Source organism: Lactuca serriola, chromosome 7 (genome assembly GCF_051521515.1).
Source record: "Lactuca serriola cultivar US96UC23 chromosome 7, Lser_US96UC23_V15, whole genome shotgun sequence".
NCBI lineage: Eukaryota > Viridiplantae > Streptophyta > Magnoliopsida > Asterales > Asteraceae > Lactuca > Lactuca serriola.
Genome location: NC_136414.1, coordinates 44,091,893 through 44,115,962, shown reverse-complemented (window position 1 = coordinate 44,115,962; position 24,070 = coordinate 44,091,893). Strand labels below are relative to the sequence as shown.

Genomic DNA, 24,070 nt, shown 5'->3' with positions numbered 1-24,070 from the left:
TCCAATAAACATGACTTATCTTATTTTATGATAAATTAATGAAATTTTTAGACATTAAGAATCAAACGTCAAGATCTTAACCAAATAACCTTAACATACAACCACTTGCTAAGAGGATCTTCAAATGAGTACCCCCATCACCGGAACCAATTTCCAGTCACCAGAGCAACCACCACCACCGGTGGGAGCGGAAAGAATCATTACCCCTATTTCCGACACCAGCCCCCATCAATCAATAATGTACACAATTAGTCCAAAATACACATCAAAGCACATTTGTTTCCCTCTCCTACAACCAGAATAACGAGCATGTGGACATTACTCCGGCCCACCACCTCCAGCATCCGTTTTGCCATCGTTCGCATCCGGTTTTCCGGTGGCGGCAGATGGCAGAGACACCTTCTCCTCTTCTTTCGGAACAATATCATCATCTAGATTCCCATTCGGAAGACTAACTGATGTTTCAGCAGACTCCACGGTTGTTGGTTCGACGGGTGGTTCGCCGGAGGGTTCCACCGACTCCCGCCATTCAATCCATTCCGGTGGCTTATCACTCTCACTTGGTTTCAAATCCTCAGTCGATTTCCCGATGACAGTGTCATCCGGGCCAGGTTTCGACTCCGGGACCTCAGATGTGGCGGCATCAACCACATCTTTGTCATTTTTATCAGAAGTGACATCATCATCACCACCACCACTGCCGCCTCCAGCAGCAGCCTCAGTGGTGGGTGAGGGTGATGAAGCTACTGCACTAGTTGATTGTTCTTGTTCCGCCCTCTCCTCCTCAAAAGCAAACCAATTTGAATTTGTGAAGAGCGACCCACTGAAATAAATAATCCACCAATCATTAACTGAAACTGCCACGTAAGATTATATATATAATCTTAGTCTAGTCAGCAATATGACTAGACAAATAACACACCTTTCTTGGTCATCTCCCAATCGAAGTGAAGATATCACCACTTCAGCAGATTCATCATCAAAGTAGACATCCTGCAAAAGCTTACACTGTTACTGATACTGATATTGTTACTAATACTAATATTGATAGTGATACTGTTACCTCATCGTCTCTTTCCAATGAGCCATGACCCTAACACAACAAGAAAAAAAAACATGTTACAGCCATCAATAGTCTGGAAAAATAAAAATAGTGTATTAATTTAAAATTTAAAATTAGGAAATAAGGATAAAAGTAGCATACCTCATCATTATCATCATTTTCATAGATACCATATCGGAAAGCCTGGCTCAAGTTATTGGCTAAAGCTGCCACGTCATAGTCTCTATCTTGATAATCATCATCATCACTATCTCTCCCACGATCATGAAGTGTAGTAGGTCTCCTATTTATTTAATTTAAATAGAGAGAAAAACAATTATATTATATTACATGATGCAAAAACAAATATATAGTACAAAATGGCAAATTACAAATATACCCACCCGCATGCCCACTGATAGACATTTTCAAGCGTATTGCGTTTAAGGAGTACATCTGTATGCCACTCAACCCATTCACTATCACCCTGTCAAACAAGAAAACATAGCATGTTATCTGTATGAGGCAAAAGGGAAATGAGAAAGACAGGTGTCGACTAAAACAGGAGGACATGTGGCAACCTGCAGATATGACTCTATGAAGCTGTTATTTGTTCCTTTTTCAATGAGTTTGTTTGCAATACGTGTCATGTGACCAACATTTCCTATCCTTGGTGCTGTTCTTCCTTCAGCAGGGACTGTTGGCTGCAACATGTATTCAATGAATTCCAATTACAGACTTTACTCTCACTACCAAAATAGGTAATGTACATTTATTCACCAATAATAGCAATGCACTTTTTACCAATATGATCATTGTACTTTATTTGTCACATGTTGCTATTATGTTAAATTGTAAAATGGATAAATAAATCCACGTATATTGATATAATGTGTAAACAAGAAAGTAGAACATTACATTCTTTGGATCAGAGTCCAATGCACAATTCTTTTCAGCATCAAGAATTTTCCTGACAAGAAGACAATCTTCAAGAACATGTTTGATAAGTGAAGAATTCTTGCTTTCAAGGCAAGAATCTATTATCTGTTCAATGTGGTGATGGATGAAGTTATTGTAAGGGTACCTAAAGTCAATAAACAATGTTGGTTAATAAACTGATATAATTGAATATATTTGTTACTCATAGAACATTCCAGAAGATAACAACACATACTCAAAAAATAATTCTAGAATACGTCTTAATGCACCAAGGCGGATCAACTCCTTCTCAGCAGCTTCACTACTAACAGTCATCAAGACCGAGATGAATTCAATAATCTGAAATTTGTTAAGTAACAATAAGTTATTTTTTAATTCATTGTATCATAATCATAATATAATTATATAAAGTGGGTGAAGTACAAAAATAACCTTTAGACGATGTTTCCCAAGAGGTGGCTGCAACTTGCCATATGTTGTAAGTAAAACATTTACTTCTGCTGAAACATTCAAGAGCTTTAACAGATTCCCTGCACATTTTGAAGGCAAGATTTCAACATAAGAACTAGTTTTTTTAACAATAATTTATATTTATTTACAAGATTAAAAAAAAAATACCTAGGCTCTCCAACATGCCTTCCACAGTCTCAGGTTTGGCTGATGCTGCAGGACCATGAGTTGACTGGCGATTGTACATGTAATAAGTACCAGAGGTTTGTCTCTTGGGATCCAACAAAGATATGCATACAGACAATGAATGAACTAAAACTGAATTTGGCCTTGAGTCCTCCAAAGCATGACGAAATAATCTTGCTATGAAGCTGCAAAAAGTATATATAAAAAGTTTATGTGTTTATTAAATGACAATTCAAAAAATTTAAATACAAACCTTGGGCTAGATATTTTAGCAGCCAGTCCAGGGGGAGCATATCTAGTTATAGCACAAAGAGCTTCTGCTGCATTCGCATGCACTTCAGGACAATCCTTCAAAAAGTTTGAATTTAAAATTTTAGTTATTAGTTCATAATTTTATATGGTCAAACAATGGATAGAAATAAAACTTACTGTAGAACTGAACTTGTCAACAATCATTTCCAAGACATCTGTATCTTCTAGCCACTGCATTGAGTCTACATAGCTGGTGTAAAGATGTTCATCAGCACCAATTAGACGAATAAGAACCTGTAAAAGAATAAGAAATTAGATGGGATGCCGATACAGTGGTAAAAAATAAGAATAGTAATGGTAGAGATTTCACCTCCATGATGGATGTAATTCCTATTAGGTCAACTAGTTTCTTGATGATTTCTTGATGGGCCTGGACAAAAAGTCATAAACAACTTAGAAATTTGAATACAAAAATAATTTGCACAAAAGAGTGTATATATATACATATATATACTTACTTGAATATAGTTCATTAAGGGAACTGTCTTTCGCAACAACAGACATACAACAACCTAGAAACATCCAATATGAGAAGGGAACATAAAAAAGAACAGTTGAAATATACAATTCAGCCAAAATCCATAAGAAACAACAAAATGATAATTGAAGTGAACTTACTTTACTGAAATAACCAGCAAGAAGAGCACTATGTGGGTGTTCTGGTTCAAGGAAGGAGAATAGCAAGTTCATCAACTGCAACAATACATGAAAGGTTGCTTTCACAAGTCAATCACAATCAAACAACCCTAAGAACACTTCTGATTTTGAACTCAATAGCCTAAAAAGATACAAAAATAGACTGTTACATACCTCCTCATCCTCAACCAAGGCTTTGAGGATGATATCAACTTCACAAGTAAAGATCTCACAAGCAATAAAAGGGAACCTAAAACATAAAAGTACTTACTATTAGAAAGCATCTGAAGAAACTAATTTTTAAGTGATAGACCAAAGAAACCTACTTAAATGTTCGCCCTTTTTCTGCATCTTCGGGAGCTTCTTCCACTATGTAACGAACAAGTTGCTCAACCTGAGTCCTTTCCCTCAAACTGCAATAAACTCAAAGATGACTAAAAATTGCAAATGACTAAAACAGATTAAATTTTATAACAAGGTGTCAAAAACACCACAAGTGAGAAGTATATGATATGGGATATCATGAAGACAAACTTAGTGCGAGTTATAGGACTTACAAATTAATAAGGCGGTTGTTAAGAGCTTTGCATTCTTGGATTATTTCGTCCTCATCTAGAAGCTCCTCTAGTGTAAAATTTTCCTTGTCCAGAATTGTCTCCACCTGGGTTGACAAAAGGTGAGTATGATATCTCAGACCACTCAAAGACAAAGTGGTTGTCATTACAATATTGTCATCAACTAATGATTTGGGCCATGGGTAAAGAGCATGATATGGCAATCACATTCTTGTTTGCCTTTTCTTGGGAACAATTTATCATATCAGGCTCTCTTTATATTCTCGACACAGACAAAATTTATAAAGGGCGAGATTGATCCAACAACAGAGAAAATGAAGTTGTTTCTAACCCTTTAGGAGATCAGTAATGAGGGCCATGTGTTTCAAGGGAAGGAAAAAACTCTGTTGAAAAATAACCAAAAAAAATCCCAGAAGAAACAGGCCCAGCAGGAGTAATTAAAAAAAAAAAAAAAAAAAAAAAAAAAAAAAAAAAAAAAAAGGTAAGAGAGAGTGAGTGAGAGCAATAAGAATACGATTTTAAGAGGGGAATGTGAGAGGAAAGAAAATTTCATTAAAATGGTAATAACTTATGCTAGTAGATGGAAAAGAAGATAAAGATAGATGTGCAAGAAAGCTCATTTTCACCGATTTTATTAGATTTTGAGTCCCGGAGAAAGACAAGTTAAAAGACAGAGAAGAAAGGAAAGGGGATGTTAAAAGAATTGTTGTACACATAACAATGAGTAAAATAATAGAGGTGGCTGGTGTGAGATAGATATTTAATCAGGTGTATTATCCAGGTAAATGGACACATACAATTCTAGTTAAGGACACCTAAGTCTTTTGGGTTACCTTATATTAACATAGATTTTTTTATCATGTTCAATATACATGTTGGAGTAAGAAACCAATCAACCAGGCAAAACCAAGCAAGATGCCAAGATGGAGATATTTTTAATTAACCATACCCAGACATGCCTACAGTCATATGTTGTCCACAATAGAATACAGTTCCTGTCACTTTCCCAAACCCATCATCAACAATAATCTACACAAACAGATGCGATTCCTTTCTCTATGCGCACCCAAAAGAACAAAACCCCATGGAACTTGACTTAACACATCAAACATAAACACAAATTTTCAAATATACACTTTCTATCATATAGGTCTCTGGGAAATAAGAAAACCTGAGGCTACTACACTAATATTGTTAAACAGCATCAAATTTGTGTCAATTTTTTCATTTTATTTGATTTCCTTTCATTTTCCTCATCAACCAACAAAACAAACGTCTGAATGAAGAAACAAACTTACGATTAGCTTAAATAGTAACTAATCAAAACCAGGATCTAAAGATATATATAAGCATCTAACCAAATTATCTGTAAGAAACATCAAGGATTTACCGGAGACGTAGTGGACAACCCGGTCATACGCCAAAACATCGTGAAATTGAATAGGAATGGTTTGAATTCAGATCTGCAGCGCCAGAAACGTAGCTTAAAGATCACCGCAAGAAGCTCCAAAATCTGAGAAACGAAACCCTAAAATTCAAAATGGAAGCAAAGAGGTTATGTTTGTGGGAAAATTATGTGGAAGAGTTGATTGATTCAAGGGTTAGAGATAGAGATGGAGAGAGAGGGAGAGAAAACCTGCAATCGCGGGAGGGGGTATATCTCTGTTGCAACTATCTCCTCCTCCTTCTTCTATGTCCATCGATCCATTTTCAAATTCCAAAGTTAAATCTATGTACAATTATTTTGCAAGTAAACCTATTTTTGTAAAACATTAATTTATGCAAACAAATAAAAAAAAAAGCCACATGTTTTTATTTGTCAATTTATATAATAGTCATTTTTTCCATACACATAGTTATATTTTTATTTAGTATCAAGTTTTAATTACCAAGAGGCTTTCTAGCCTAGTAATATTGTATGTTGACTTCATTTTAAAGGTTATTGTCGGATAAATAGATAGATTCATGAATAATTTCCGATTAAATTAGATTTGTCGTTATTTAACAAAGGTATTACATAATTTAAAACACTTTAGTAACAAATTAAAATATGATTACTTGATAAGCTAAAAAGTTATTTATCAACACAAAAATGTTTTTTAGCCTTAATTAAAATGATCACAACTATCATAATAACTATCATAAGTATCTATTTACGAACTAGTTAAATGTTTAAATGTGGTTTCTGATATAAAACATTAAAGAAATAAAGACAAACACATGTAAATACAATTTATGATTTACAAGCAAATATTTATGAAAAATTTTGGTCGCTACAAGATAATGTTTGCTAAGGATTCGTGAGTCAATTTTTCTCTCACGAGCAGTAACGTTTTGTTTTTTCTCGATGCATATTTCAAGTATGCAACTTATTTTAGTATGTTTAGGGGTTTGGAGATTTTACCGTTTTGCATTGAGATTTTAGCAACCTTTGAATTATTGGTCACTCGTTGTGATTTCAATTCAATTGTGTTTACATACAACAACACATGAGTATGTTGTTTTCAAGTAAATACGATGTTCCATCTCCGATGAAGGCAAACGTAAAAGAAGACAAACATTAAAATTATAATAATTTTTAAACAAAATGGCAAAAAGAAAATTCTATAAATGATGAATACCAACAAGCATTTATGTTATTTCAAAATTAAAGTCTTTCGTTACCATATTTTTCTTGTTTATGAAACTATTTTTGAACTAAAAACCCAACACTTCCACATGCAAATGAATTAAAGACATTTCCCTTCATCAATTCCTTAGCTCGACCATCCGGCCAATCAATTGATCAACCATCTGATCCATCATCTCCTCCATTCGGTTCATAAGACGTTCTTCAAGTTCTTGTTCATGAACATTGGTGGGTGACCTGTTTCTGCTCGGAAGCATTTTAAACTAGGAATTCGGATCTGATACCAACTGATGTAGCGTGCAAAACAGAACAAAGATAAATAAGAATTAGTTTGTTGATTCTAACAGAATACCCATGACAATCTCTTCAAAACCACATTGATTCTACGAATATCGTGGGATTGGCTTCAAAATATGGTCTAACACACATATAATTTTGGGAGAAAACTGAAAGTTTATAAGACTGATGAATGATCATACAAATTACATCAGTTACACATAATAAGGAGCAAAATTTAAAATGGGCCTCAAAACAACCATGGGTCAAACACAAACCAAAAAACAAAACCCAAAAATAATGAAAAAAATCACAAAGTTGTCTATAAGTCCATTTAGAAAACAACTTATGGACTCAAAAATTGGTAAGTCTCAACCATGACGTGCTCCTAGTTCCAAGCTTCGATTTGCCTGGTTGTAGGCCCAAAACAGAGTCCCTTAGACAAAGTTATGGTCATTTCCATGAAGCCCCTTTAGTCACTCGATCATGGGTCTCTAGGAACATAAGGGTCCGATCATCCACACTAAGCCCCACATCATCTTTTCTTTTACCCATTTAACCTCCAAACAGATAACATTTGTCGAAAATTATTTAAATCTCGCACATAATTACAAAAACGACATATCATCTCACGAGATATTGATGATAAATAAAATCAAATATCCACATTTTATTTTTTTTCAATCATGCGGCAAAGATTTGTCCTTACAGTCGTCACTTATTTTTGAGTCATTACTCGATCCAACTTATATATATATATATATATATATATATATATATATATATATATATATATATATATATATATATATATATATATATATATATATTAGTTTATAACCCGTGGGAACCACGGTTACAAAATTAATTAAGCTTTTTAGTGAAAATTCAAAGTTATTAATCAATTATTTTAAATAAATTATTAATTAGGAGATTTTTTAGTTATATAAAACTATAATTATTGATTTTAAATAAATATGTGAAATTATATCACTTTATAATTTGTATTAATTTTATTTTAATGCTATTTAATGTAGATAGAGTGGAAAATTTAAAATTTAAAATAATAATCAATAGGTTGACATGTGGCAAGTATTAATTAGTAGACATAATGTGGTGACACATGGCAAAAGAAGAATAAAACATGCATTAATTAAGAGGTTTAATAAGATGACACATGTCAAAAGGAGAATAAAACTATTCTTTTATTAGAATAGGAAGATATATATATATATATATATATATATATATATATATATATATATATATATATATATATATATATATATATATAACCACGGCTAAAAAATTAATTAAACTTTAATAGTTCGAACACAAAATTATTAATAAATTATAATCGTTAATTTAAATAAATATGTGAAATTATATCACCTTATAATTTGTATTAATTTTATTTTAATTTTATTGCATTGTTATTAATTTATTGTAATTAAAGTGAAAATTTTAAAATTTGAAATACATAATTAATAGGTTGACAAGTGGCATGCATTAATTAAGAGGTTTAATAGGGTGACACATGGCAAAAAAAGAATCAAATATGTATTAATTAGGAGACCTAATATGATGACACATGTCAAAAGGATATTAAAATTATTCTTTTATTAGAATAGGGATCTTCTCTATACTAATAAAATAGTAGTCTTTTTGTCAAGTGTCATAATATTAGAACTCTTAATTAATATGATGTCACTTGTCATTCTATTAATTCTTTATTTTAAATTCATTAAACCTCCTGTTATTTGTCAATCTATTTATTCTTTATTTTAAATTTTAAATTTTATATTATTGTTTTCATTACATCACAAATAAAAAGAGTCTAATATATATGATAAATTAATTCCACATATTTATTTGAATCAATAATTATGATTTTACATAACTAATAAAAAAATCTCTTAATTAATAATGTATTTAAAATTTTACATAAAATAATTGATTAATAATTTTGAATTTTTTACTATGAATATTTAATTATTTTTGTAACCGTGGTTTCCACGGGTTATAAACTAGTGTGTGTATATATATATATATATATATATATATATATATATATATATATGTATGTATATATATATACATACATATATATATATATATATATATAGAGAGAGAGAGGGAGAGAAAAAAAAGATGAAGGATCATTTGAGAACTCAAAGGAAGGAGGGTCGAGATGCAAGGTGATGTTTTTATAAATAAATAGACAAAAAATGAAGGAGGGGTATCTTAATTAATTCAGTCAGGGGTATTATAGGAATAAAAGTATACTTAAATGAATTCTTAAATCTAATATCTGATAAAATAAATTTTCATCTCTCTCTCCTCCACATTTTCCTCTCTCGCTCAAACCTACAGTTCATCCTCCGACGACTCGCCTTCGTCGAATTGCCTTTAATCCTTCATCTAATTCTATGCTTTCGATTCTGAAAGTGCTTCTACTCACACAAATACGGTGAAGATAAACGATCGATTTCCATATCCCAATCGATCAAACTATCATCATCGATCATCAATCTATATGAAATCTGAAACCCCCAAACGATCGAAGTTTCATTGTTGTTGAACTCCTTGATCTCACGTTCTTCATAGAAAAAAAAACTCCACTGAAGATGCTTTGATTTTGAATAGTTTATCCTCCATCAGTTCGTTCCCCGGAGTACACCGTAATCGCCGACTTCATCTTGGCCTCCACTGTGGATTGAAGACTTCAACGAAGAAGATGATCCCTTGTCGATCAAAATTTAGGTCATCTGTTTCTATTGTTGACTCCTAACCTTTGTTTGACCTTTATGAATTGTTTCTGCCTAATCGTTAAGTTGAACCTGTTTAGTCAATATGTTTTTAAAAAGAGTTAAATCCTTGTGTTGATTGTAGGTATAAAAATAGACACTTGTGTTATTGAAAAATATAAATATTTGTTTGCACTCAACATGTTCGATGAAATGCCTCAATGAGAAATATCACATGTTAACTTCACTTTGACTTCATGAATGATGATTTAATTCCAATTTAGCATTTTGAAGAATTTTTTTGGTTATATATTGAGAAATGCAGGAGATATTTTTATTTGTGGAAGACTGCAGCCTTTTGAGCATAGAATGTAATGTCGGAAACTAGTTGTCTTCCACAAATAAATTTTCATAATACAATTTAAATGGATTACATGCTCCTTAGGTACATGTTTTAATTTTATTTACTTCTTCTGTTGTCGTCTTTTGCTCTTATGATAAACATGCTACAACAAAAGATCCTCATGCTTCATGGTAATTAGTAATATCTATTTGATGTTAGAATTATGTATAGAAGAGATTAGGAACTTGTTAGAATGATGGTTTTTGTCTCGACTTGGTGATGAACAAACTTCCTATTAGTAAATAGTTAATATAGAACTAAAATTGTTAAATGTCTGTGAGCTCCTTTCTCAAATATTTAATAATCTTTTTTTTTGTCGAACAATATTGGCAGGAAGAAGTTGAAAGAGACAAGAGAGCAATTTATTTGATGGGCGCTTCCTTGTTAGAAACATGCAATGGCATTTGACTATATGTTTTGTCTCTCAATTCCTACTCATTCCTTTTAATATAATATTAATATTAATATTCAACACTGAATTTGTCACACCCCGAAACCGAAGGCGGAAACGTTTCGGGGCAGAGGACGTCATGAAGTATCGCAACCAATGTACATAGTAAGCATAGTAAACACAAAACATTACATTACATAGATTCATTACATTTGTTTGAAAGTAAAGTAATACAAGTTTTGTAGATATATAAGTTTAATAAAAAATAAGACGAGACTTTCATACGCTCCGTCTTCTGCAAAAGAACGCGGGATACCTGTCTAAGGAGAACCTGAGAATACAAGCAGTTTAAAAATCAGCATAAAGCTGGTGAGTTCATAAGTTGTTTGTTTATGTAAAAAGATCATGTTTCCTTTGGCTTTCTGAAAAGTTGTTATCCAAGAAAATCTCATATTTTCTTACAAAGACAGTTTAGTTAAACTTCTGAATTCCATTCGGTATAATAGTAGATAGTTTAATACGTAAAACTATAGATTGAAAACCCCTGGGAATACCATCCAGTACAACAGTAGGTAGTTTTAATACATAAAACTATAGATTAAAGGAAGATATAAAATCCGTGAATAAACTTATATTAATACGTATTGTGAGTCGGATAACCATGCTAATATGACACGAGACCTCCTTGACGTTCTTCAGGCGTCGGACGATATCCAGAGTTTGTCACCCCAAGCGTGCCCGCCTAACTGTAGCTAGCAGTTAAGGTGTGGGATTGTCAATCCCGAATAGATCTATCACAAATTCCACGCTCTCCCTCCAGGAGACTCTGGTTATACTTATGGGGAGGATTTACTGATAACCCGAAGGGTTTAATGAAGACAAATCTCACAAGCTAGTATTAAATTATTCATGATGTACTCGGTCGTTATCAAACATCGTAATCGTTTTGAAACATAATACAGTAAAAACAATTGAATACAAAGGAATTATCTGGCATGATACTCTAAATTAAACAGAGATAAACTGAATCAGACATAGTTTATCTATTAACTTTGCATGAAATCTGTACTCGTAAAACAAGAAATGAAGATCCCAAATTATTCCCATAATAATTTGATTGTTTTGTTTGTTTCCTACACTGTAATTGAAATCTACGTAGTTATATTCAGAAAAACATCCCTTACACTCCGCATGATACAAAAGGGGTAAAGATATCTAAAAGTTTGCCAGATATTTATAAAATTACATCAGTTTTGAGTTTCAAAAATATTTATAATTTGCTTATATTCCCCCCCCCCCCTTGAAAACATTGAAAAACTCAGAAAAAGGCGTAGGGGTATGAACTCACCAGTCGAGGAATGTGTCGATTTGGGTGCTAAACGTCAGTTCGGGGCTTGAAAACACGCGAGGTTCCTATGTAATATGAAGAGATACACATTTGTATCCCGTTAGACCTTGAAATACTAATTAATTAAGAATATACACTCTGAGGCGCGAAAACACTTTATATCAAGTGTTTGGAGTGACCCGGGTGGCATTTATGGATGTGTAGGGCTTGGATATGGAGTTTACGGTCGTAAACTCATGGGTGGTGTGTTCTTGGGTGCTAAATGGTCTTACAATGCACAAAGGAAGGTTCTAGGGTTGATTCAATGGCTTAGGAAGTGATCGGGACTTGAATTGACCTTGGAAAAGGAGTTTACGGTCTAAGAAGATGTTCTTGGTGAGTTTACTACCTTAAACACATGAGTTTACGACCGTAAAATAATGTTTTTCCATGAATCATGTGTTTTGGTGGTTGTAGGTTAAGCATACAAAGTTATAGGTCCAATTTTAAGCCATACAAGGTGTTAAGGGCACTTTAACACCCTTTGGAGGAGTTAATGGTCTAAGGAGGGGTGTTTACGGTCCAAGAATGTTCTTGGGCCGTAAACTCAAGTGTGACTCATTTGTGTGTGTTTTGGTGCATCTCATGAAGGAATATAAGGTTCTAGGCACCCATGGAAGCTCATGGAAGCTTTTGGAGGTGTTTAAGGGGCAATTTAATACTTTAAAAGGTGTTTGTGGTCTATGAATGAGGGTTTACGGTCCAAGCATGTTCTTGGACCGTAAACTCATTTTTACCCCCTAAATGGTAAGATTTTGGTGTTCTAAGTCCATTCCTGCAAGTCCAAAGGTCTTAACTAAGCACTAGAAGTGATTTGGAAGGGTTTGGGGGCTTCAAAACCCCATTTAAAGGAGTTCACGGTTTGGGGAGGTCCCTAGACCATAAACACTTGTTCTTGGTCCTATTTCATGATTTAAACATGAGTTTGAAAGCTAAACATGTTATACTATGAGCTAGGATGGATTTCTTACCAAATTGGAGCTTGAAATGGATGATTTTGGATCAAAGTCGAGTTTTAGAGAGAGAGTAGTGAGAGAAAGTGTTTTAAGAGAGTGAAAAAGCTTCAAAATGTGGTCACTCGATCCCTTATATAGGGGTTGAGTTTATGGCCTGGTGGAAATCTACCCGATACTGACGTTAAACGAGGCTTATGGTCGTACTCGATTTAATTGTTTGTAACCCGACGGAATAAAACTTAAAATTTTCCAAATAATAATTTGGGATATTTTCAAGTGTTTCTAACGGGTTTGAATACTCACGGGGTCAAAATAAAAGTCCCACTTTAATTAGTTTAAATCGAAAGTTAACAGAAAAATTGAAATACGAACGGTTTTACTAACGGAATGTCATCTATGAACACTATCACAAATTTATCAAGGAATGGATTACAAGCCCTGTTCATTAAATCCACGAATGTTGCTAGAGCATTAGTTAGTCCAAACGACACAACCAAAAACTCGTAGTGTCCATATCATGTTCTGAATGCAGTCTTCTCTATATCCTGCTCTCTTACTTTCAACTGATGATATCTTGACCTCAGGTCGATCTTTGAAAAATAACTTGAACCTTGTAGTTGATCGAACAGGTCATCAATCCTCGGCAACGGGTATCTATTCTTTATCGTTGCTTTATTCAGCTCTCTGTAATCAATGCACATCTTCATACTTCCATCTTTCTTCTTCACGAATAACACCGGAGCTCCCCAGGGTGATGAACTAGGTCTTATGAAACCTTTGTCCAATAACTCCTGAAGTTGCATCATCAGCTCCTTCATTTCCGTCGATGCTAATCGATAATGTGCTTTTGCTATTGGCGTCGTCCCTAGCAACAAGTCTATTCTAAACTCCACTTGTCTATCAGGCGGTAATCCGGGAAGATCTTCGGGAAATACTTCCGGATAATCACATACGATAGGAATGCTCTGCATCACCTTTTTCTCCTTTTTAGCATCGATCACGAATGCTAGATACGACATACATCCTTTAGCCAAACACTTTCTGGCTTTCATCAATGAAATGATTCCAGAATTTACTCTGCGTTTATCTCCATACACCATAAACGACTCTTTCCCAGGTGGGTTTACTTTGACTATCTTTTTCTTGCACAATATCTTGGCGTCATTGGCGCTAAGCCAATCCATTCCCAACACGATGTCGAAACCATTAAGTTCTATAGGCAATAATTCCTCGTGGAACTTATTCCCATTCAAGTCAATTAAGATTTTTTCATACGATGACTAACAGGTACAAACTTGCCACTAGCAACTTCGACTAATAAAGCATTATCTAGTCTATCAACAGGCAAAGCTAGTTTTCTACCAAATTCATGCGATATAAAGGAGTAGTTGGCTCCAGAATCAAATAAAAATTGGGCAGACAATTTGTTTACGAGAAAGGTACCTGAAGCGACATCAGCTTCATCTTTAGCAGCTTCCAGTGTCATCTGGAATGCGCTCGCCTTCGACTTTGGCCGAATGTTGGGTCTAGCTGCCTCCTTCTTCTTCGGGCAGTCCCTCGATATGTGTCCCTCCTCACCACAACCATAACAAACTTTCTTAGCGAGGGTGCATTCATTGGCATAATGCCCTAGCTTTCCACACTTGTAGCATGTGGCCACTACCTCACATTTTCCATGATGCTTCTTCTTACATTTATCGCACCATTTCCCTTCCCCTCCTCCTCCTCTCGAACTAGACTTCGAGAACTTGTTTTTCTTGTTGGACCTTGAGGTTCCATCGAACTTCCTCTTTTCACCAACATCTATCCTTTCTAGACCCTTTTCCTTCTGCTGGGCCTCCACATTCATAGCTGCATGAACAATTGTTTTCATAGTAGTTGCCATCTTGACTGTCGGACCAAAGTCGACAGGCAGTCCATTAGCAAACCTCTCAATCTTGGAGAGTTCCATTGGCACTAGGTACGGAAATAACTTCATTTTCTCAGTGAATGCAGTAGCATAGTCATCTATGCTCATCCTCCCCTTCTTCAAGTTTTGGAACTCATTGTTCAGATCAATCAGATCTATCTCTGAACAATACTGTACCCTTAACTATTCCAAGAACTCCTCCCATGACATTTTCAGGGCTTCTCCTCGCGGCATAGTATCTGTCAATAACTTCCACCAACTCAAGACTCCAGTCTTCAGTTGTCTAACTGCAAAGACAGTCTTCTGTTTGTTGCTACAGTCGCAACTTTCAAATACCATCTCCATTTCGGAGATCCAATCCATAATCTCAACAGGCTTCGGGCTTCCAGAAAGACTTGGCGGCTTGGCGCCCAAGAAGTTCTTGTACATTCGCCCATCCTTGTTGTTTCTCCTTTCCGGGTCGTTCCTTCGTTCTCCTTGAGTCCCAACTTGACTCATAATGCGACTATTGTTTCCTTCCTCCGATTGCTCGGGAATCAATTCGGGTTCCTCAATAGGTATGATAGGTTCATCCCTATTATCATGCAACATCTGTCACATTTCATCCCTTTGTTCGGCTAACATAGTCCGAATCATGGCTTGCACCCCAACCATCGTTATTGGTTATGGTGCTACTGCTACAACAGGTATTTGCTCAATTACTGGTGGTTGATTCCTGTTTTCATCCGTGTTTCCAACGCCACTCCTTGTTCTCACCATTTTTGATCTACGCACCGAATAAGGTGAAATTAGATCCTCATTCACGATAGATATTTAAATCATCCTTATTACTCCGAAACTTTTACATGTTAGTTCTAATATCGTAGACGTACGCTTAGAATCCTACACACATAAGGTTTCCAGATCCGGTCGGCAACAGACCATAGATCCGAACAAATAATATCATATATGGCAACATATAACATTTAGCACATAAAAGCATTTTAGTTCCTAAAATAAACTAGTGCTCGTGTCTATAATATATCAGACACACTTCTCACAATCTCCACTTAGCATTCTAAGTTTAAGTCTAGAAATCCTACAAATTCCTAGTTCGCTTAAACTAATGCTCTAATACCAACTGTGACATCCCCAAAATCACGGCCAGAAAAGACCGATTTCATTTATGCTTTTTAAAATAATTTCAGAGTAAATCCTTTTGATTTAAAAGAGTTGCGGAATTTGTTCCCAAAACATAATATGATAAAATAATATTTATCAAAGCATTTCATCAAGAGATGCATTTTCATTATATAATCAAAACTCGGGATGTCATGTTCCGATACAAACCATAAAGCATAAACGATAACATTACAAGTCATTCAACAAATATATACATATACAAACTTTTAAACAAAACAACTTGATGATTCATCCATCTTATGCCCTTGCGCCACTTCCTGTAATACAAATAAAACTGAGTGGGTCAGGCTTGAGAGCCTGGTGAGCATATAGGGTTTTCAACCCACAATAAATAAATTATATTTAATTTCACCAACCAACGATAACCCAATTACCCATTCCCGTTATCCTCACTTTACGTCCCTAAAACAACATCTATCTCAAGGGACCTAATCTAGGATTTTTATCGGGACGGACATTACTGCTAAGGGGTTTCCTCAACAATAGATATCCTAAAGGCAACCATGAGGGGGATAGAGTACACCGGTGAACACATCGTTCACAACACCTACAGGTTATGAACCTGCTAGCATTCCACAGGACTGTCTAGAAAGAGTCTGTGGTCGTTATCCATACTCTGCTAAATAACTAGATCAAAAACAACAACATCGAGGCCTCTCATCTGTTTATTACACACCAACTATCTACCCATGTTCTACCCAACATATTAGTAGATAAAAATATATATTTTTATACATAGTTTAAAACTTGTATAGCATTTTCATTAAATACATATTCCACATGACAGATGAGGCACACCCACATAACACATATTTCATAGAAAATAAATGAGATCTATGAGATAGAAGAGAGTGAATATACATTCACACACATAACAACAAAATTATACACATAACACGTATTTTGTATAAAATACTTCATAATTATGCGTTAGAAGAAAGTAATTACACACTCACTTGATCAAAAGATGATCGGACAACACTACGACTTGTAGAAGTAGTATTCTTTGGTAGATCTGGAAGATCTTCACATAAACCGGGCTCCTTGCGGGCAAAACTTCGGCTCGGGAATCGCACTTCTAGGGATCTTTGGAGCTTCGAAACTTGCTTCGGGGCTCGGGATTGATATCGGGGCTTTGGGATACTTCCGGCACACAAAACGATGCAAAATGGGAGAAAGAGGATAAAATTTGGCAAATGGAGTCGGCTGCCCTCGTAACCCTTTTTATAGGAGGCTGAGGCCTCGCAGTATGCTGGGCGTACGCCAGTTTGTTGGGCGTACTCCTCCGAAATCGTCATTGCATGCGTCATCCGTAGAACTCGAATGCGAGGGTCATCATGCTTCGTTGTACGCTGGGCGTACTTCGGATAAGTCCGGTGACTCCCCTTCAAATAATGTCGGATTTAATAATTAAATTTATTCATTAATTATTTAATAAACTTCAAAAATTCATATCTTCTTCATACGAATTCCGTTTTCAACGTTTTTTTATATCCACGCGTAGGTGAGACTACGCTCTACAACTTTCGTTTAGACTCCGTCGGCTAATTTTGAATTTATTTTTATTATTTATTTTTAGTAGGCCGGGACAGAAAAACTTTGTTATAAATTTATAACTTCTTTATCCGACATCCATTATCGCCTATCTTTTTATCGCTTCGCTACCACTAACAAGATCTTCGATTCTCATTTAGATTGTTTCGGCTAAAAACCTCTCGATCTCAAATCGAGTATTCGGGCTGCATACTGCTAAGTCGAAACTTCAGAAAATCATAACTTCCTCATACGAAGTCAGATTTGGGCGTTCTATATATATTCAGAAACCTCGTTTCGGCCATTACAACTTTATATAAAGATATCGAGTTTATTTTACACTTAAATTTTGACGCTTATTTTTATTCTTAGTTAATCAAATCACATAATTAAGCAATTAAGCACAAAACACATAATACTCAAATAATACACTTCTATTATTTCAAAACGGGTTACAAAGGTTAACCTAGACTATTATATCAACATTAATGACAAACCCAGAAACACAGGCGTTACATATATATATATATATATATATATATATATATATATATATATATATATATATATATAATTTAGCTCTACCTATATTTTTTAAATGTTGTGATGAAAGAAAGTCTATAAACAAAGTTTTAATTTTCAGGTAGAATAATTTTTTTATGTCTATAATCGCTCCAAGTCATCAGAGTAAATAGAAACGTTCGTTATGAGTTCATTTTATTTCATATGTTGTGTCATCATCCTCTTCTTTTATGGCAAATTCCAAGTAAACTTTATTTGTGTCTTTTTATATTAATTGTTAAAACATTTGATTTTGTATAAATTTTGGCGATATTGTAACAAAAATTAAACTTGTGTTTTGAACATTTTGTTAGTAGTTGGTTTCAGATATTGGCTGGTGAGGAAATATATTATTTCTGAAGATGGAGAAGTTGATGTTCAAGTTGTAGTCACATGTATTAACCTGGTAGGTTACTATATTCATTAATTAAACTCATATTTCTAAAGGTGGTTCATGATTTAATGAATTCTATGTTTTACTTGCTTATATCTGAGGCTTGTTTTATCTTTTTCAGAGCACGAAAGACACCCATTTGGCAATGGCTGCAGTGGGGTCTTGTTTGGGTGTATACTACATGATCACAAAGATTGTAAGGAAAATGCCATGTAGGATCTATGCAACCCTCAAAGAGCTCAGCCTTGGTATGATGGAGAAGGAATGGAATGTATCGTTCTATTGGAATTGACGATTCAAGAATGAATATAATTCCTTCCATTTTCTGGAATTTCTGAAGAGGAACACTTTTGTTAGCCCTAAAGTTGCTTATGAAACAACAATGGCTTTACAGGTACAGTTATATGAATTTTAATAAATTCAACTATATATATGAGAAACCAATATCTTGCTCTTTGATAAAACTATTACAAAAAAAAAAGATTTACTAATTTCCTGTATTTCTTCTTGTAGATGTAACATCCCGAATTCAGGTGTGTTTCTTAAACCCTTATTCTTTTCCCAAGTTGTCAAGTTAAGCCCTTAAATGAATTGTTAGGCTTGTGAGTACGCTGGGCGTACAGAAGAGTACGTTGCGCGTACTCGAGCGCTTATTTTGGACACGGACTCGCCCGGGTACGCTGGGCGTACCCAAGGTTATGTTGGGCGTAACGAGTCTAGGTGAAACCCCTAATTTGGGGCTTGTGCACTATAAAAGGAATGTTATGGCATGGAGCTCAGCCCCCGTTCCAGAGAGTGAAACCCTTATAGAGAGTCCTACTTCGTTTCTAGCTAGTGTGTTGGTGTTTTAAGCTTCTAAGTGTCATTTCAAGGTGGTGGAAGAGAAGTAGGGGCCTTTTTGGAGGCTAGAAGTTGTGAGCAAGAGTAGATATGAGCTTTTCAAAGGTTGTAGCTTCTTCCTGAGGTAAAAAGCTCAAATCTTGGCTTGTCATTTGTGTTGTGTGCTTCTTGGACCAATATTTAGGTTTTTTGGTCCCAAGATGGACACTTTATGAGCAAATAGTCTCCATTGGCCTAGATCTATCATATTTCAGGACTTTAAGGGTTGTATGATCATAAAAATGCAATCTTGGACGTGGATATTGAGCCATGCATGAGATCTAGACCTTTTGAGGAGAAAGGAAAAGTGTTAGAGGGTGTAAGGACCTTTACAGCCATGCAAAGGCTTAAAGGTTCCGACTTTATGGGATAAGAGGTCTAGAATGAGTCAGATCTGAAAGTTGAATGAGTGTCTTAACCGTTTAAGACCAAAAATCAAGGAAAGGCTGAAACTGAAACTTACGTTGGGCGTAACTCTCAGTATGCGCAGCGTAAGGGGTTGAGACCCCGTTTGTGACTCACCGGCGTACGCCCCGCGTACAGAGAGGGTACGCGCTGCGTACTTCCTTATGTTGACTTTCGTTGACTTTTAGGGTTTTGGTCAACATTTGGACTTTTAGGGTCAGGGAAGGGTAAAATGGTCTTTTGCCCTTCTGTGGAATTGTAGAGTGGATCTAGTCTAGCCTTTGAGAGCCATTACTTATTTGAGAATGTTGTTATGTGTTTAGGCGGGGGCTAGACTAATATGTTCGAGTGCGAGATTATCCGAGATACCCGAGGTGAGTCTTCTCACTATATATTACCTAGAGTGGTATATGTGTATAGACTGGGGGGGGTCTTGTGTGCTATGTGTATGTATGAGATTACGTGCAATGTGATGTATGTATGCTATGTGATTGTATAGACCGGACCGGAGGGTCCAACGATATAGACCGGACCGAAGGGTCCAACGATACAGATCGGGCCGAAGGGCCCAACGAGCTATGACCGGACCAGAGGGTCCAACAAGCTACGGGACTGGAGGGTCCCACTGAGACACATCGACCGTAGGGTCGAACTGTAGCCTCGAGAGGCATATGTGTTGTATGTGGTATTTTGGGGAACTCACTAAGCCTTGTGCATACAGTGTTTGTGTGATGTGTTTTAGGTACCAGTAAGGATCGCGGGAAGGCGCTGACATGACCAGTACACACTATTGGAGTTTTATATGTTTGATCTTGGGATGTGATTTTATGAATTTGTTATGCGACACTTTGAGAATTGGAATCTTTTTATGAATGAAACTGTGTTATTAAAAAGTGAAAATTTGATTTGAATTTCAAGTTGTTACAAGTTGGTATCAGAGCCTTGGTTTGAGGTATTCAGATGCACTTTCGGGCGTGTCTGGACTCAAACTGAGGGTTTGAGAAAGTTTTAATAAAATAAACAATTTTTCTAAAGAAGTAAAAGAGAAAAACAGGAGAAAGCAGTGTGTACGGTCAGCCAGCGCCCGAACGGTGATTTCCCAAAATACCCTTGCATTATGTGTTATGATTATGATATGCATGCTAGAGTAGGCTAGGTATTCATATTAGGACTAGAGTGGCCTGATTTATGATGCCTTAGCCTAGGGTGATTTCTGCTGCTTGAGAGTGAATAGGTAGCAGTGAGGAGCTTATGAGAGATCTACCGAAGGGTAGCCTATGCTAGCGAGATGTAAAGTACTTGTGATATGGGATCCAAGGAGGAGGACTTGTAGTGAATAATGATGCGGTATGGACGGTAGTATAAGGGCCCGTACTACCGAAGACACCGTATCAGTGCGTAGTCCAAGTAAGAATCCCCAAGATACTAGGAAGCAAGTAGGGTTGAGTTATCGAGTGCGAGTATGCTCGAGCGGGCCTCTGATATTTTGTGTTGTATTTCAGAGAGACATCATGGTTGGGACACGCCAAACACCTGAGAACAGTGGTGTTAATGATTAGGAGATCCGTAGGTTGATTCATGAGGAGGTGGTTGCTACCATCCGAGCCGAGATACCGGAGATGTTTGGGTCTATCAAGACCACTCTGATTGAGACTTTTGACGAGTGTTACGCTGCTCGAACTGATGTTGCTATTGCTGATGCCACCGCAGTCGTCGCTGCTGCGAGGCCGCAAGGGGGTGACTCGTTGCTGTACCGAGAGTTCAACAAAGCGAAGCAATCGGAGTTAGACAAGACGCAGGATCCGATCGCTGCGATGAGATGGATTTCAGACATTGAGGGATGTTTCTGTAACATCCCAAAATACGGGCCAAAAATTTCATTTTGTATTTAAGTGATTTGCAAAAAGTTTGTAACAAAATTCCATACGATCATATCATTTAATAAAAACATGTCTCGTAACTGTAACCCAAAACATAAAACATAATATTATCAGAGTACAAATCCCAGAATATCTCATAGTGCGGAAAACAAAGAGCATGTGTGTGATATGCCGCCACCGCGCCAGCTCCTTCCCCTTGGCTGAAGAGGCACCTGAAAAACAACTGGAAACCGTAAGCACGAAGCTTAGTGAGTTCCCCCACTGTACCATATACCATATAACCACATAACATACATATATTGTCAGGCATATTTGGGTGCCCGACCTACCCCTTCGGTCCTCTCGACCGGATACTGACTAGCATATCCGGGTGCTGGCCTCCCCTTCGGTCATCTCGACCGGATACTGACTAGCATATCTGGGTGCTGGTCTCCCCTTCGGTCCTCTCGACGGGGCACTGGGGACTATTTCACCCCCTACTACTACCACATATCACATATCACATAATCTATCTAGCATGGCTGGGCATGACTGCCCCTTCGGCCCTATCGACCGGTAATCTGGGGACTATCTCCCCTACCGTCACTAGCATATAACATCATATCATACTAGCACATAAACATATCGCAGGTAGTAGCAACCCTAGATGAATATCACAGAGACAACCATCTGATCATACAACTCCTACTGGCGGGCCGACATTGTGGCCGTAGACCCACCGCTACTGGAAGGTAACTCACCTCGAAAGTAGTTGCTGAAAGTCTGCTTGCTAAGCGCCTGACTGCTGAACCGGTAATCCTCCGGCTATAAATCATGAGCATAGATTAGACACTCATAAATACCCTTAGGTCAATGACCGACCCACCCCTGGCCCAAGGTGAACTCCCTAGTCAAAGTCAACTTCCAATTGACTGGACTCGCCGAGTCATGGCACAGACTTGCCGAGTCCCTCTCCTACTAACCCGATCCTACTCGTCAAGTCCCTCTTCCTACTCACTGAGTCACCCTTAACTCACTACTTGGGACGATTGGACCGACCCGCGATCCGACTCGCCGAGTCCGAGAACAACTCGTCGAGTTCCCACGAGCATATCTCCTAATCGCTTCCAAATCCTCATCAGAGCATCCTTTATGAGGATTTGGGTTTCTAGGACCATTGCTACACGTTAAATTGCTAATTTCGCGTGCAGATACGAGGGTTTGGACCTGCAACACTTAAACCCCTCTTATTCAGTAACAGTTCATATGACTCGACGAGTTTGAAGAACAACTCGTCGAGTTCCAGGCAATCTTCATAGGACTCGCCGAGTTGTTCATCCAACTCGCCGAGTCTAAGACCATCTTCACAGAACTCACCGAGTTCCACTTTGGGACTCGCCGAGTCCCTTCGACCCATTTCCCATACAGACCAAATCTGAGACATGCAACGCTTCTAAACCATAGATCTATGTTCCTAGGGCATGCTTATCACGTAAAGTTGCAAACTTTACGTGCATGCATGGCCCTATAAGCTCCAAAAGGCAAATCCAAGCTCTTTATGAGGTCATACACTCAATAGGGACCTCAAACACTTCAACCACAAAGACTTTATACTTCTAATACGTCCATAAGGTCTAGATCTGAAGTCCTTTCGGATCATAGAGCACAAACACATGAAGTATGGTGTTTTAGGGCTTGAAAACCACCAATTAGGGACAAAAATGGTATCTAATGACCTAGTGATCAAGGTAGGAACTTTTTTACCTGAATGGAAGCCTCTTGCAGGGTAGATATCGGATCTACTTCTCTTCCTTGCACTATTCCACCTCCTTCTTCTTCTCTTGAGCTTCAAACTTCCTTCACAAGGCCAAAATCACTCACAAGGACAAAAAGGGGCTAGGGTTTCGCTCTACAATTCTCCTGGAAGTGTTAGGGACAAGGGAGGTCGAGTTAGTGTGCTTAAATAAGGTGCAAACACCTGGGTTAGGGTTTTTTCCCAAACAGGGCCTACTCGCCGAGTCTGGGAACCGACTCGCCGAGTCCGAGGCTCAGACCCCACGTCTCATCCCGCTTCTACTCGGCGAGTTGGTCCTTTAACTCGCCGAGTCCAAGGAAAAATTGCATAAATTACAAAATATTAATTACAAGGAGTACGTACGAGGAACCAGGTGCTACAGTTTCTATACTTGCTCGTGTCCGGAGCATTTGAGAGTTCGGTTTGCATTGAACCAGTTTTTCTTGGGGGTGAAGGACTGGTGGAAATTTGTGACGACAGACTTCACTATAGCAGAGATTACTGCGGTGACCTGGGAAAGGTTCACCACGATGTTTCGAGATGAGTATGTTCCCCCTGTGGAGAGGGAATGTCTAGCCCAGGAGTTCTCGTCCCTCGAGCAAAGAACTGAGACTGTTACAGTGA

At 36.8% G+C, this 24,070-nt stretch overlaps 1 protein-coding gene across 1 annotated transcript; it reads right to left on the bottom strand.

Moving 5' to 3' along the window:
- LOC145060990 (SIT4 phosphatase-associated family protein) lies at nt 1-5,905 on the bottom strand. Its single transcript, XM_079008337.1, has 20 exons — nt 5,777-5,905; nt 5,531-5,668; nt 4,123-4,226; nt 3,892-3,978; nt 3,740-3,815; nt 3,548-3,622; nt 3,388-3,441; nt 3,240-3,299; nt 3,047-3,163; nt 2,871-2,965; nt 2,600-2,802; nt 2,414-2,511; nt 2,217-2,320; nt 1,961-2,126; nt 1,624-1,746; nt 1,447-1,529; nt 1,205-1,346; nt 1,064-1,093; nt 923-993; nt 1-823 (listed from the first exon to the last, which is right to left on the bottom strand). The coding sequence occupies exons 2-20, from the start codon at nt 5,567-5,569 to the stop codon at nt 319-321; spliced, it is 2,232 nt and encodes a 743-aa protein (XP_078864463.1). The 5' UTR covers nt 5,570-5,668; nt 5,777-5,905; the 3' UTR covers nt 1-318.
- Nucleotides 5,906-24,070: the final 18,165 nt, after the last annotated feature.

Bases quoted from the DNA above. Each gene is read 5' to 3' on its own strand.
- LOC145060990 (XM_079008337.1), bottom strand. From the start codon at position 5,569: ATGTTTTGGCGTATGACCGGGTTGTCCACTACGTCTCCG. The intron at 1,530-1,623 runs GTTGCCACATGT...CTTGTTTGACAG, and splicing joins TCATAGAGTCATATCTGCAG to GGTGATAGTGAATGGGTTGA. The intron at 1,094-1,204 runs GTATGCTACTTT...TTGTTGTGTTAG, and splicing joins AAAATGATGATAATGATGAG to GGTCATGGCTCATTGGAAAG.